The following is a 13,926-nucleotide window of genomic DNA, read 5'->3' as shown; positions in this document are numbered from 1 at the left end:
AGGCCACTTGCCTACTGTTTCCCAGACCCTGAGTTCAAATCCCCAGTATAAGCAAAAGAAAAAATAAAAGGCCATTTCAGATTCACTATCCACCCAGTACATGCTGATCTTAAGTAAATACTGGGACATAACTAGATGTGATTGTCTTGTAAAAGCAACTATGCTATACTTAGACTGGATTGCTTGTGAAACTCAAAGGTGACAATCATGTGTCAATCATAAATTTTTCTGCTATGGGTTTGAAATCTAGTCTACATATGCTTAAAAATTATCCTAGGAGGGCTGGAGAGAAAGCTTAGTGGTTAAGGCACCTGCCTGCGAAGCCTAAGGACCCATGTTCTACTCTCTAGATCCCACGTAAGCCAGACACACAAAGGTGAGGCAAGCACAAGGTCACTCCTGCCCACTAGGTAGCACAAATAGCTGGACTACTATTTCAGTGGCTGAAGCCCTGTCAAGCCAATTCTCTCTCCCTCCCTCTCCCTCCCTCTCTCCCTCCCTCCCTCCCCCCTTTCGCTCACTCTTGTTCTCTCTAAATATTTTTTTTTTAATTATCCTAAGAAAAAGATGGCTTTTGTCAATTTGAGGCCAGCCAGGAGTTAAGTGACACAGCAAAACTCATCTATGGACATACCACCCTGAACTTGCTAGATCTAGTCTGATCTTAGAAATTAAGCGGGATGAGGCATGGTTACTACATAGATGGGAGAAAGCGAAACTGAAGAAAACTGAAATGAGATGCATATGAAAAATTATGCTAGCAAGATGAAGGAGCGGGGACAGATAATAATGTTGGGGTTAATACACACACACACACAAAAAAAAAAAAAAAAACTTTTAACAAATCAGGCAAAGCCACATGTGGTGATGCAGTTCTTTAATCCCAGCACTCAGGAGGCAAAGGTAGGAGCACTGCTTTGAGTTCAAGGCCACCCTGAGACTACATAGTAAATTCCAGGTCAGCTTGAGCTAGAGCAAGACCCTACTTCAAAAAAATAAATTAGAAAAATGAAATCCAGGTAAACAATTATTACATACTACTTTCTGTATTAAATTTCCCTTTGCTTGTTCCCTTGTGGTAGAAGAAATTTAACAGGGCTAGAGAGATGGCTTAGCAGTTAAGGTATTTGCCTACAAAGCCAAAGGACCCAGGTTCAACTCCCCAGGACCCTCACAAGCCAGATGCACAAGGGGCACATGTGTCTGGAGTTTGTTTGCAGTGGTTGGAAGCGTAACGTATCTATTCTCTATCTGTCTCTTTCTCCTATCTCAAATAAATCAGTAAAAATTAAAAATTAGAAATTTAACAAAGAAACCAGACCCAGATGATATTATAAAACACAGTGTTGGGCTGGAGGGATGGCTTAGCAGTTAAGGCACTTGCCTGCAAAGCCAAAGGACCCAGGTTCAATTCCCCAGGACCCACATTAGCCAGATGCACAAGGGGGCGCATGCATCTGGAGTTTGTTTGCAGTGGCCAGAGGCCCTGGCCGCATGCCCATTCTCCTCTCTCTCCTTTCTCTGTCAAATAAATAAATGAAAATAAAACATTTTAAAAAAATAGTGTCTATTGTACAAGCCTTTACAAGGGAGATAGCATATCCCCAAGTCTCCTTCCTATCTATGCAGCTTCACCCTGCTTGTATGTTATCTGGTCAGTACAGCCATAGGTGCAAACACCCTTGAACAACCATAACTTTCTATTCTACATCTATACATTCTTTTTTTTTTTTTTTTTTTTTTTTTTGCTTTTTCAAGGTAGGGTCTTGCTCTAGCCCAGGCTGGCCTGGAATTCACTATGTAGTCTCAGGCTGGCCTTGCACTCACAGCGATCTGCCTACCTCTACCTCCTGAGTGCTGGAATTAAACATCTGTATATTCTTATCACTGACTGACTGCTATGGAATTTTGTTTGTGTCCCAAAATCATGTAACCTTAGAAACCTGTAATCTACCAATACTCTAAAAAATTTAAGGTGATGTCAGACTCACTGTCATTACTGTCTATAAAACCCCAGAGCTATTATAGCTCAGTACTCAAGCTTTGGAAGTTATTCCCCTAAGTCCTTGTCAACATAAATAAGTTTTCTGACTCTCCACTCTATCTCTGGTGCCATCTCTGTGTGACTCAATTTCCCCTAACACCTTGGACTTAAGTCTTATGAACAGTCCACTCTACATTGTGCTACAGGCATTAGGAAATGTTATACATCAGCGAAAAGGGGAAATAGGTTCCCTGTAGTAGTTTGAATTTTGGATTCAGGAGCTTTGTTAAAGCTTATAACTGGTATTTCCAGGTGCCTGGCTGGAAGAGGTGTCACTAGGGATGGATGCTAGAGTCCAGCCCAAAGGTATGTTTGGGGCAGATCTGAATTCCAGCCTAATGTATGCAGAGTGAGTTCTGTCCGGGTTGCTTGCGGTTTGGCTGCCAGTTTTGGCTCTTGCTTTTGGTGGTGCTGGTGGTGGTTTTCTCTCTCTATCTACATGGATCTGTAAAAGGAGGTCTGCCTTTTTTGCCATTATGGAACTTCCCCTGGGATCGTTAAGCCTGAAGTAGGTCCCATTTGTCCCATAAACTGTGTCTGGTTTGTAGGCTCAACCCAGCAGCATGAAGCTGACTACAACATTCCCTTAAGAGTCAGGCTGTGTGGCAGCTACAAACACACCCAGATTCCCCAACCAACGATGACTCTACATGAAGAGATGGAAGTGATAAGACTTTTGCTTTTGAGAATACAAAAAATAAGTAAATAAAAGTATACTTTAAGCCAGGTATGGCAGCACATGCCTTTAATCGCAGCACTTGAGAAGCAGAGATGAATTCCAGGTCAGCCTGGGCCTAGATTGAGACTCTACCTCAAAAAACAAACAAAAATGTATACTTTAAAATACAGATAGGAGGCTGGGGAGATGGCTTAGTGGTTAAGGTGCTTGCCTGTGAAGTCTGAGGATCCAGGTTCAATTCTCCAGGTCCCATGTAAGCCAGATGCACAAGGTGGCACATACATCTGGAGTTTGTTTGCAGTGGCTAGAGGACCTGGTGTGCCCATTCTATTTCCCTCTCTCTGTCTGTCTTATCTGTCTGCCTGTCTCTAATAAGTAAACAAAAATAAACAGTAAAAAAAAAAAATTGTAGCCAGGCATGGTGACGCACGCCTTTAATCCCAAAACTTGGGAGGCAGAGGTAAGAGAATTGCCATAAGTTTGAGGCCAACCTGAGACTACATAGTGAATTCCAGGTCAGCCTGGACCACAGACCCTACCCTCAAAAAACCAAAAAAAAAAAAAAAAATTGTAAAATACAGACACAGGAAGAGTAGAAGATGTAGTTCAGTATGTAGAGTGCTTACATACATGAAGGCCTGGGTTAGATCCCAGCACTATGTATATGTATATGTATATGTATATGTATATGTATATGTATATGTATATGTATATGTATATGTACATGTATAGTGGTATCCACCTATTCTACGAACACTCAGAAAAATGAGACAAATAGTTTAATCATCCTTGGCAACACAGCAAGTTAAAGTCCAGCCTATATACATGAGACTGTGTCTAATAAAATAAAACAAAATACAGGTAAGAGTACTGTGGTGGTTTCAGTCAGGTGTCCCCCATAAACTTAGGTGTTCCGGATGCTAGATTCCTCACCTGACAGCAATTAGAAATTAAAGCCTCCTGGAGACAGTGTATTGGTGGGGGCAGGCTTATGGGTATTAAAGTCAATTTCCCCATGCCACTGTTTGGCATACTTTCCTGTTCCTGTCGTCCACCTTATGTGGGCCAGGGGGTGATGTCCACCCTCTGCTCAGGCCATTGTTTTCCCCTGCCATCATGGAGCTTCCCCCTCGAGCCTGTAAGCCAAAATAAACCTCTTTTTTCCCCACAAGCTGTTTTTGGATGGGTGATTTCTACCAGCAATGCAAACCTAACTGCAACAAGTACTTAAATTTATTTTCAGTTTTATTTCCTTCCCTGCACTGGTTACTTGTCTCACTGGTGGGACAAAATACCTGATGAAAGCAACTTCAGGAAGGGACACTTTACTTTAGCTTACAGTTTGAAGGGAAAATAGACAGGCAATGCAAGACTTCTGTACACAATGACTTCAGTGTACCTTTTCTCAGGATGCTACTAAAAGATAAACTACCAAAATGAAAAAGAGAATGAGGTTTAGCAGGAGAGAGTAGAGGGAATTTCCAGGCCAGTGATGAAAAGATTCCCCCTTGAAGGAAGAAATGCAGTGGATTGAGAAAGCATGTGAAGGACGTGGAAAAGGAGGACATGGGACAGATGAGGGCAAAGAGAAAGGAGCCAAGAGTGCTTCCAGGAGGAAGCACCTTAGAAAATAGTGCTCAGGCATTCTCTGATGCATGTGATGACACAGAAGACAACAGCATTAGGACTTGAGTACCCTACAAAAAAATGAAACAACCACCATAAGATGCTGTAGAGATCAAGCTCGTCCACAACAGGTTAATCTTTGCACAGGCTAAGGACATGGAAAACTGTGCACCTTGGGCGTGAGCTCCTAGGACACAAGGAACTCAAAAGCTTCTCCAAAGATTTCCGAAAGCGATAAGCGTGTGTCAACAACTTGTGATCTGCCTTAAACTAAGTATTCTTCTGAGAGTTGGGACAATGTCTTTCTTCTTCCCCTTTGTCTTCCCTCATAGTTATTTCTCAATCAAACATAAAAACTAAGGAATGTGGGCTGGGGAGATGGCTCAGCAGTTAAATAAAGGCTTGCAAAGTCTGACAGATCAGGTTCTATTCCTATTCCCCAGTACCCAAATAAAGCCAGCCTGGAGTTCATTTGCAGTGGCAGGAGACTAGGGTATACCCATACCCATCCTCTCTATGTCCTCTTCCTGTTTATCTCTCAAATAAATAAATAAATATTTTTTTAAAAAAAACTATTGGGCTGCAAAGATGGTTTAGCAGTTAAGGCACTTGGCTGTGAAGCCTAATGACCCACGTTCGACTCTCTAGATCCCACATAAGCCAGATGCACAAAGGTGAAGCAAGCGCAAGCATCTTGAGTTCAACTGCACTGGCTGAGGCCCTGGTACACCAATTCTCTCCCTCCAACACACACTCTCTCTCTATTCCTCTCTCTAAAAACTAAATAAATAAAAAGAAAAACTAAGGAATGAGCAGATTGAAAGTCCTGAATAAGTTCAAGGCCAAGCTGGGGCTAGAGTGAATTCCAGGTCAGCCTAGGCTAGAGTGAGACCCTACTAAGTGAGGGTGTGGAATTGCAAGCTTCATAAATGATTTATAAAGATCAAAAGATTTCAACCCTGGCTGTTTGGCCCTGAGCAAATCACTCAACCTCTATGAACTTCACTTACTTCATTCACATATTTAAAATAGTTCCTATACCATGTAAGGGTTAAAATGAAAACATAATATAAATATAAAATACGTAGAATGTTAACATTGAACTCTGCCTTCTTGAGAGTAATAATATAACAAAGCAGATTATTTACAAAAGGCTAATTATAAGTTAATCATAAAAATAACTATGATTCTGGAAATGCAGAAGATTCATTCCAGGAACACAAAGGCTGGCTTACATGAGAAATAATAACATAACACATTGAGCAGGGTAACACACACCTACATGGTGAGATCTTGTCTAAAAATAACAATAAAAACCCCACTACATTATTAATACATCAAAAACAAAAAATAAAATGCTCTTAATAGACCTTAATAAATACAGACAAAATGTTTATTAACATCTAATAACTATTCATGGTTAAAAAAAACTGTAGGGGCCGGGCGTGGTGGTGCACGCCTTTAATCCCAGCACTCGGGAGGCAGAGGTAGGAGGATCTCCGAGAGTTCGAGGCCACCCTGAGACTACATAGTGAATTCCAGGTCAGCCTGAGCCAGAGTGAGACCCTACCTCGAAAAACCGAAAAAAAAAAAAAAAACTGTAGGAAATGATAGAAAGAAATTTCCTTAAATTAATAATAGCTGTCAATAAAATCCTAATTAGGGACGAAAATATGGCTCAGGGGTTAAGGCACTTAACCTCCTGAGCCTAACAACCTGGGTTCAATTCCACAGAACCTACATAAGCTAGATACACAAAGCAGCGTATGCATCTGGAGTTCATTTTCAGTGGCTAGAGGCCCTGGCACACTCATACTCACTGCCTATCTCTTTCTTTCCCTCTTCCTCTTTATCTCTCTGCTTGCAAATAAATAATTTTAGGGTTTTTTTGTTTGTTTTTTGAAGTAGAGTCTCACTCAAGCTCAGGCTGGCCTGGAACTCACTATGTAGTCTCAGAGTGGCCTTGAACTCACAGTGATCCTCTTACCTCTGCCTCCCTAGTGCTGTCCAGCTCTAAATAAATATTTTTTAAATGATCTTAATTTGCCAGGTTTGGTGGTGCACACCTTTAATCCCAGCACTTGGGAGGCAGAAGTAGGAGAATTGCCCTAAATTCAAGGCCAGGCTGAGAGTACATAGTTAATTCCAGGCCAGTTTGGGCTAGAGCGAGACCCTACCTCAAAAAGAAAATCATAACTCTTAGCAAGCTAAGAGAACATGCCTACAATAGACACACAATAATGATGTCCATTGCCACATGCCAGGTCGTTCGCCACCAGAGGCCCTTCCAGTGCCTTAAGGTAGTCTAACGGAAAGAAAACCAGAACAGAAGGAACACATTTACAATAAACACAAGTAGTAATCTTACCTATAAATCTACGAAAATCTGCAATCAAATTACCAGAACAAGAGAAGTTATAAGACTGTTGATATAATATCAATACACAAGACTGCTATTCTATTAAAAATATAGAAAGTGGGCTGGAGAGATGGCTCAGCAGTTAAGTGCTTGCCTGTGAAGCCTAAGGACCCCGGTTTGAGGCTCAATTCCCCAGGACCCACGTTAGCCAGATGCACAAGGGGGCACATGCGTCTGGAGTTCGTTTGCAGTGGCTGGAAGCCGTGGAATGCCCATTCTCTCCCTCTCTCTCCCTCTCTGTCTCTCTCTTTCTCTCTCTTTCTCTCTCTTTCTCTCTCTTTCTCTCTCTCTCTCTCTCTCTCTGCCTGTCGCTCTCAAATAAATAAATAAAAAATCAAAAAAGTATTTAAAAATATATAGAAAATAATTTTTTTAAAGTTGCCACTTAAACTGGGCATAATAATGTATGCCTTTAATCCCAGCATTCAAGAGGCAGAGGTAGGAGGATCACCATGAGCTCAAGGCCACCCTGAGACTACATAGTGAACTCCAGGTCAGCCTGGGCTACAGCAAGACCCTCCCTGGGGTTGGGGGGGAAAAAGTTGTCAAACCAGGCATGGTGATGCACACCTTTAATCCCCAGCACTCAGAAGGCAAAGGTAGGAGGATTGCCGTGAGTTCAAGGCCATCCTGAGACTACATAGTGAATTCCAAGTCAGCCTGAGCTAGAGTGAAACCCTACCTCAAAAAAACAAATAAACAAAAAAAAGGTGTCACTTAAAAATTTACAGTAATAATTTCAAGAAGAAAAAAAGCAACAGTGTAGTTATTGAGTTGTTAATACCTTATTACACTGAAAACTGTACAAAGAAAGAAAAAGAGATTGTGATGTTGGTAAAGAAAGACAGAAGACCAAAAAACAAACAGAAAATAAATAAATAAATAAATAAAAGCTGGGCATGGTGGCAAACACCTTTAATTCCAGCACTCAGGAGGCAGAGGTAGGAGGATTGCCATGAGCTCGAGGTCACCCTGAGAATACATAGTGAATTCCAGGTCAGCATGAGCTACAGTGAGAACCTACCTGGGGGGCGGGCAGGATGGGACATAAAAACAAGCCAGCACACATATGAACATTTGATATATGAAAGAAGCAGAATTGCTGATTGGAAATAGAATGAGTAATAAATTTGAGATTACCTATCCACATGCACAAAAATCAGTGTTATATTTCATAACATACATAAAGATTAACTAAAGCTGGCTTAGTAATCTAAGTATTACAAGCAAACTATCAATTTTTAAAGGAAAAATACATCTTTTACCTCACATTTGGGAAGATATGAAATTCACATACCATGTAAGAGAAGGAGGATAAATTCAACTGCATTAAAATATAAAACCTGAGGGCTGAAGGGATGGTTTAGCAGTTGAGTGCTTGCCCATGAAGCCTAAAGACCCCAGTTCGAGGCTCGATTCCCCAGTACCTATGTAAGCCAGATGCACAAGGTGGCGCATGCATCTGGAGTTCATTTGCAGTGGCTGGAGGCCCTGGTGTGTCCATTCTCTCCTCCTTTCTCCCTCCCTCCCTACACCCATCCCTCCCTCCCTCCCTCTCTCTCTCTCTATCTCTCTCTTTCTCTCTCTTTCTCTCTCTCTCTCTCTCTCTCTCTCTCTCTCTCTCTCTGTGTGTGTGTGTGTGTGTGTGTGTGTGTGTTTGTCTCAAAAAAGTAAAAAATAAACTTTTTAGCTGGGTATGATAGCACATGGCTTTAATTCCAGCATTCAGGTGGCTGAGAAATGAAGATCACTGTGATTTTGGGGCCAGCCTAGAATTACAGAGTAAATTCCTGGTCAGTCTGGGCTTGAATGAGACTTTTCCTGGGCATGGTGGTACATGCATTTAACCCCAGCACTCAGGAAGCTGAGGCAGGAGAATCACACTGAGTTCAAGGCCTGCCTAGACTAAAGAGTTCCAGGTCAACTAGGATCAGAATTGGATCTTGACTCAAAAAGAAAAAAGACTGGAGAAATGGCCTACTGGTTAAGGCACTTGCCTGCAAAGCCAAAAAGCACAGGTCTGATTCCCCAATACCCAGGTAGCCAGATGCACAAGGTGGCGCATGTGTCTTGAATTTGTTTGCAGTGGCTAGAGGCCCTGGTGTACCCATTCCCCTGCCCCCTCCACCTCTCTCTCTGAAATAAACAAAAATAAAATATATATTTAAAAAAAGAAATAGGGCTGGAGGGATGGCTTCGTGGTTAAGGCATTTACCTGCAAAGCCAAAGGACCCAGGTTCAATTCCCCAGGACCCACGTTAGCCAGATGCACAAGGGGGCGTACGTGTCTGAAGTTCATTTGCTTAGCAGGTAAGGCACCTGCCCAAGAAGCCTAAAGACACACACTTGACTCTCCAGATCCCAGGTAAGCCAGATGCACAAGGTGACACAGCACATAAGGTCACACATATGCACTAGATAGTGCATGCATCTGGAGTTCTACTGCAGTGGCTTGAAGGCCCCAGCATGACAATTTATTCTGTCTCTCTCTCTCATTAAAAGGAAAAAATAAAATAAAATAAACTGACCTAGGCTTGGTGATACCACTCAGGAGGCAGAGGCAAGAGGATGGAGAAATCAAGGCCAGCCTGGACTACATAACAAATCCCTCAAGAGGGGGAAAAAAAAAAAGAAACAGGCTACATCATTTTAATACCTATCTACTCTTAGCATATGCTATATTAAAATGACACTAAATCACCACAGATCTTGTCTTTTTCTCACACCTTCCTAGACTTCTATGATCTTATCTAGGTTGTATGTTTTAAAACACTATTCAAAATAAAAAAGAGCATAAAAATGCATCTGTTATTTTCATATAGAGAATGCTGCTCTAAAATGTGGAAATAGGTCTAAACAGCCAGAAATTAATTCTATAGTCCAAAAGTCTAACTGTACCACAAGGTGTATGTGTGTGTGTATATATATTATTTTTTTTCCATTTTGATTTGTCAAGGTAGAATCTCACCCTTGCCCAGGCTGACCTGGAATTCACTATGTAGTCTCAGGGTGACCCCGAACTCATGGCGATCCTCCTACCTCTGCCTGCCAAGTGCTGGAATTAAAGGCATGTGCCACCACTCCTGGCTGAGATAACATTTAAAAAAATTTTTTGTTTATTTTTATTTATTTATTTGAGAGTGACAGAAAGAGAAAGAGACAAATAGAGAAAGAGAGAGAATGGGCACGCCAGGGCCTCCAGCCACTGCAATGAACTCCAGACATGCGCGTCTCCTTGTAAATCTAACTAACATGAGTCCTGGGGAACTGAGCCTCAAACCGGGGTCCTTAGGCTTCACAGGCAAGCACTTAACCACTAAGCCATCTCTCCAGCCCTGAGGTATACATTTTAATCTAAACTTCTGTATTACACTAATTATACTATAACTTTTTTGATGTTAGATGACATAAAAATTACAAAGATTCTTCTAGAGTAACAGTTGCAGGCTGTGATGTAGCACAGTAGTACAGTGCTGGCCAAAGGCTATGGAACCAAACCCCAGCAAGGAGGGGGAGGGACGGAAAGGGAAGAGAAGGTGGAGGGGAAAGAAAGGGAAGAGGAAAGGGACAGGGAGGGAGAAAGAGAGGAGAAAAGAGAAAAGAAAATGGGGAAAGGAAGAAGTGCAGAGGGAAAGAAGAGAAGAAGGGGAAAAATGGAGGGAAGGGCTGGAGAGAAGGCTTAGCGGTAAAGGTATTTACCTGGGAAGCATAAGGACCCATGTTTGACTCTCCAAATCCCATGTAAGCCAGATGCACAGTGGCAGAATCACACAAGATCACACATGTGCACAAGCGAGCACAAAAGTCTGGAGTTCAATTACAGTGGCTGGATTCTCCGGCACGCTAATTCATTCATTTCCCCCCCTCCCCCTCCCTCCCTCCCTCCCTCCCTCCCTCCCTCCCTCCCTCCCCCTCCTCTCTCTTTTGCACACAAAAAGGGCGGAGGCAGTCTGTTGGGCTTGGCTCAAAAAAAGGGGGAAAGTAAGAAGAAGGTTAAGGAGATGACTCAGTGATTAAAAGTGTTGCTTGCAAAGCCTGCTGGCCAAATTTCAATTCCCCAATATCCAAGTAAAGCCAGATGCACTAAATGGTGTACGCTTCTGGAATGAATTCATCTGCAGTAGCAGAAGGTCCTGCTCTGTCCATACTCTAATGCTTGTATTCATCTCTCTCTCTCTCTTTTTTTTCCCCACTTCCACCCTTCCTCCTATGTAAATAAATAAATTAAAATATTTTAAAATGACAGAGGGACAGGGAAGGAGAAAAGAAAGAGAAGGGGAAAGGTGGGAGGGAGAGAAAAGAAAGAGAAAGAGAAGGAAAGAAAGAAGAATAGGGGCTGAAGAGATGGTTCAGTGTTAAAGATGCTCGCTTGCAAAGCTAATGGTCAGGGTTCAATCCACAGCACCCAAGCCAAGCCAGATTTTGAACAAAGAGGCATATGCATCTGGAGTGCCTCTGCAGTGGCAGGAGGCCCTAGTGTGTCCATACTCAATCTGTGTCTACCTCTATGTCTCTCTGTCTGTCTGTCTATCTCTCTCTCTCTCTCTAATAAATATTTTTAAAAATTAAATAAAGTGTCAGTTGCAAAACTTCTAAAATTATCACTTCTTTTCTATGCTCCTTTGGGTCCCATTTCCAACATAGCTTCCAGTACAAGAGTATTTTTTAAAACTCAGTGATGAACTAAAGTATATTTTTAATTTTGTATACTTATTTTATTTACTTTTTAAGCTACTACACTCAAGAAAAGACTTGAAGAGATGCAATTAGCTTAAAAGTTAAGCAAAATGACAGTACCTCACAATGCTGGCGAGAAGCTTGAATTTCACATTCATATTTGTTCTTTACAGATTCTAAGCAGAGCTCTCTATAGATTCCTGCAACCAAACACAATTATTCTGAGTTAGCAAGAAAGAGTTTCATTATCACTTCCTTATGGGAATTCTCTCTTCACCATATTTTCAGATGAACTAATAAGAAGATGATGTGATTCTACCTTAAACTTTAAAAACTAAAATTATAAAGGCCCAACTCAAATATGCATCAAAGATTAGAAATCAGAGTTCACAAGCTAGAAAGAAAATACATGGCTAATTTTCATTCTTCTTCCATCCTTCTGTGAATACTCCTAAAATGTTTCACAAAGAATGACCAAAATGAAGAGTACAATTCTATTCTTATGAAAAACAACCCTTGGCTTTCTCCTGGTAGAAGCAGAGACAATAAACCATGGTTTCATCAATGTATACTCAAACCAACAACTGGATATTTCTCCCCACAAAACCACTATATTGAAACTGTAATTTCAGAGTCTAAAGCTTCCCAAGAGGTTAAATGTGTAAACTGATGACACAAACTATATGGCTCAAAGTACTCCCTACAGGGCTTTGCTGAGAAGACAGATGCCCAAGAGTGTTTACCTGACAGGTAATATGACAACATGCAAATAGGAATCACAGAAATGGCAAAGATTCTACGTGCATTTATATTAAATTCTATACCACTAGAAGCATAATCATTTGTCTGTGTAAAGGCAGGTAGCAGGTATATAGAACTATAACATTTTCAACATATTCCCACCTACTACTCTGAAAAATCAAACAAGAAGTATACAGAATAGGAAAATAATTCAAACAGTATTTTCTTATCACCGATTCTAATAAAATTAAGGACTCTTTTTTTCAAGCAGTATTTTCTTATCACTGATTCTAACAAAATTAAGGACTCTTTTTACTCATAACAGTAAGTTAGATCAATATCTAAAGATAGCAAGCTAATGATAATATAATCTACATACTGAAAAATAGTCAATAATAAAACTTGGGGCTGGAAGCTGGGCATGGTGGCACACGCCTTTAATCCCAGCACTCATGAGGCAGACATAGGAGGATCGCTGTAAGTTCAAGGCCAGCCTGAGACTACATAGTGAATTCCAGGTCAGCCTGGGCTAGAGTGAAACCCTACCTTAAAAAAAAAAAAGGGGGGGGGTCTGGAAAGATGGCTTAGCAGTTAAGGCTCCTGACTGTGAAGCCTACGGACCTATGTTTGACTCTCCAGATCCCACATAAATCAGATGGAGGCAAGCACAAGGGTGCACAAGGTAACACATGCCTACTAGGTGGCACACGCATTTAGAGTTCGATTGCAGTGTCTGAAGCCTTGGAGTAACGATTCTCTCTTTCTCTCTCTCTAAAGTAAAATTTTTTAATAAAATAAAAATTTGGTTTAAGGTATGTCTCGTACAAAAGAACTTATCAGACCCAGGTTCTATTCCCCAGAACCCACATTAGCCACATGCAAAAGGAGGTGCATGCATCTGGAGTTTGTTTGCAGTGGCTACAAGCCCTGGCATGCCCATTTTCTCTCCCCCTCCCTCTCTGTCAACTAAATAAAAATGAAACAATTTAAAAAAAAAAAAGAATCAAAAGAACTTATCAACACTGCCTTAAGTATTACTTAAATGTACACTGAGGATCAATGAGGATTCCAAAAACATTGTAGCTTCATTAGTTAAAATTCACTTGTGCCGGGTGTGGTGGCGCACACCTTTAATCCCAGCAGTCGGGAGGCAGAGGTAGGAGGATAGCCGTGAATTCAAGGCCACCCTGAGACTACAGAGTTAATTCCAGGTCAGCCAGGACCAGAGTGAGACCCTACCTCGAAAAACCAAAATATAAAAAATAAAAATAAAATTCACTTGTCAGTTCAACTATAAAAATACTGTGATATTTAAATGGGTAGATCTCTTGATTATGACTACTAGGACATGATACTGGGGTTGGTTCAGTTACAAATGGAAGACTAAAAGTTAATCCTACAAATATAGTACATCTTTACTCATTCATAGCCACAAATAAGTAACCAGTTCTATCAAGTTAAAAGAGTCATTAAATTATCCAATTGAAGGCTAATTCCAGCTCTGTATCATCTTGATCAAATATGTTTAAAATGTTTTCATAGATTCTTTTTAATCCATACTATTCAGGAGGCTAAAGCAGAAGAATAGCTTGAGCCCAGGAATTCAGAGCAACATAGTAAGACCCTCATCTCTAAAACACTAAATAAAAATCCTGAGGCTGGAGAGATGGTTTAGTGGTTAAGGCACTTGCCTGCAAAGCCAAAAAACCCAGGTTCAATTCCCCAGAACCCATGTAAGCC

At 41.1% G+C, this 13,926-nt stretch overlaps 1 protein-coding gene across 4 annotated transcripts in view; it reads right to left on the bottom strand.

Annotated features, from left to right (window-relative positions):
• Window positions 1-13,926, bottom strand: part of Brms1l (BRMS1 like transcriptional repressor) — a 59,099-nt gene that overhangs the window by 26,104 nt on the left and 19,069 nt on the right. For all 4 annotated transcript variants that reach the window (XM_045155383.1, XM_045155385.1, XM_045155384.1 and 1 more), the window contains exon 4: window positions 11,566-11,645. In XM_045155383.1, the coding sequence (XP_045011318.1) occupies window positions 11,566-11,645 (80 nt within the window). The remainder of the gene's footprint in view (window positions 1-11,565; window positions 11,646-13,926) is intronic.

The sequence above is a fragment of the Jaculus jaculus genome, chromosome 7 (assembly GCF_020740685.1).
Source record: "Jaculus jaculus isolate mJacJac1 chromosome 7, mJacJac1.mat.Y.cur, whole genome shotgun sequence".
Taxonomy (NCBI): Eukaryota; Metazoa; Chordata; class Mammalia; order Rodentia; family Dipodidae; genus Jaculus; species Jaculus jaculus.
Note: the sequence above shows the minus strand (reverse complement) of the source record. Positions and strands in the feature narration are given on the sequence as shown.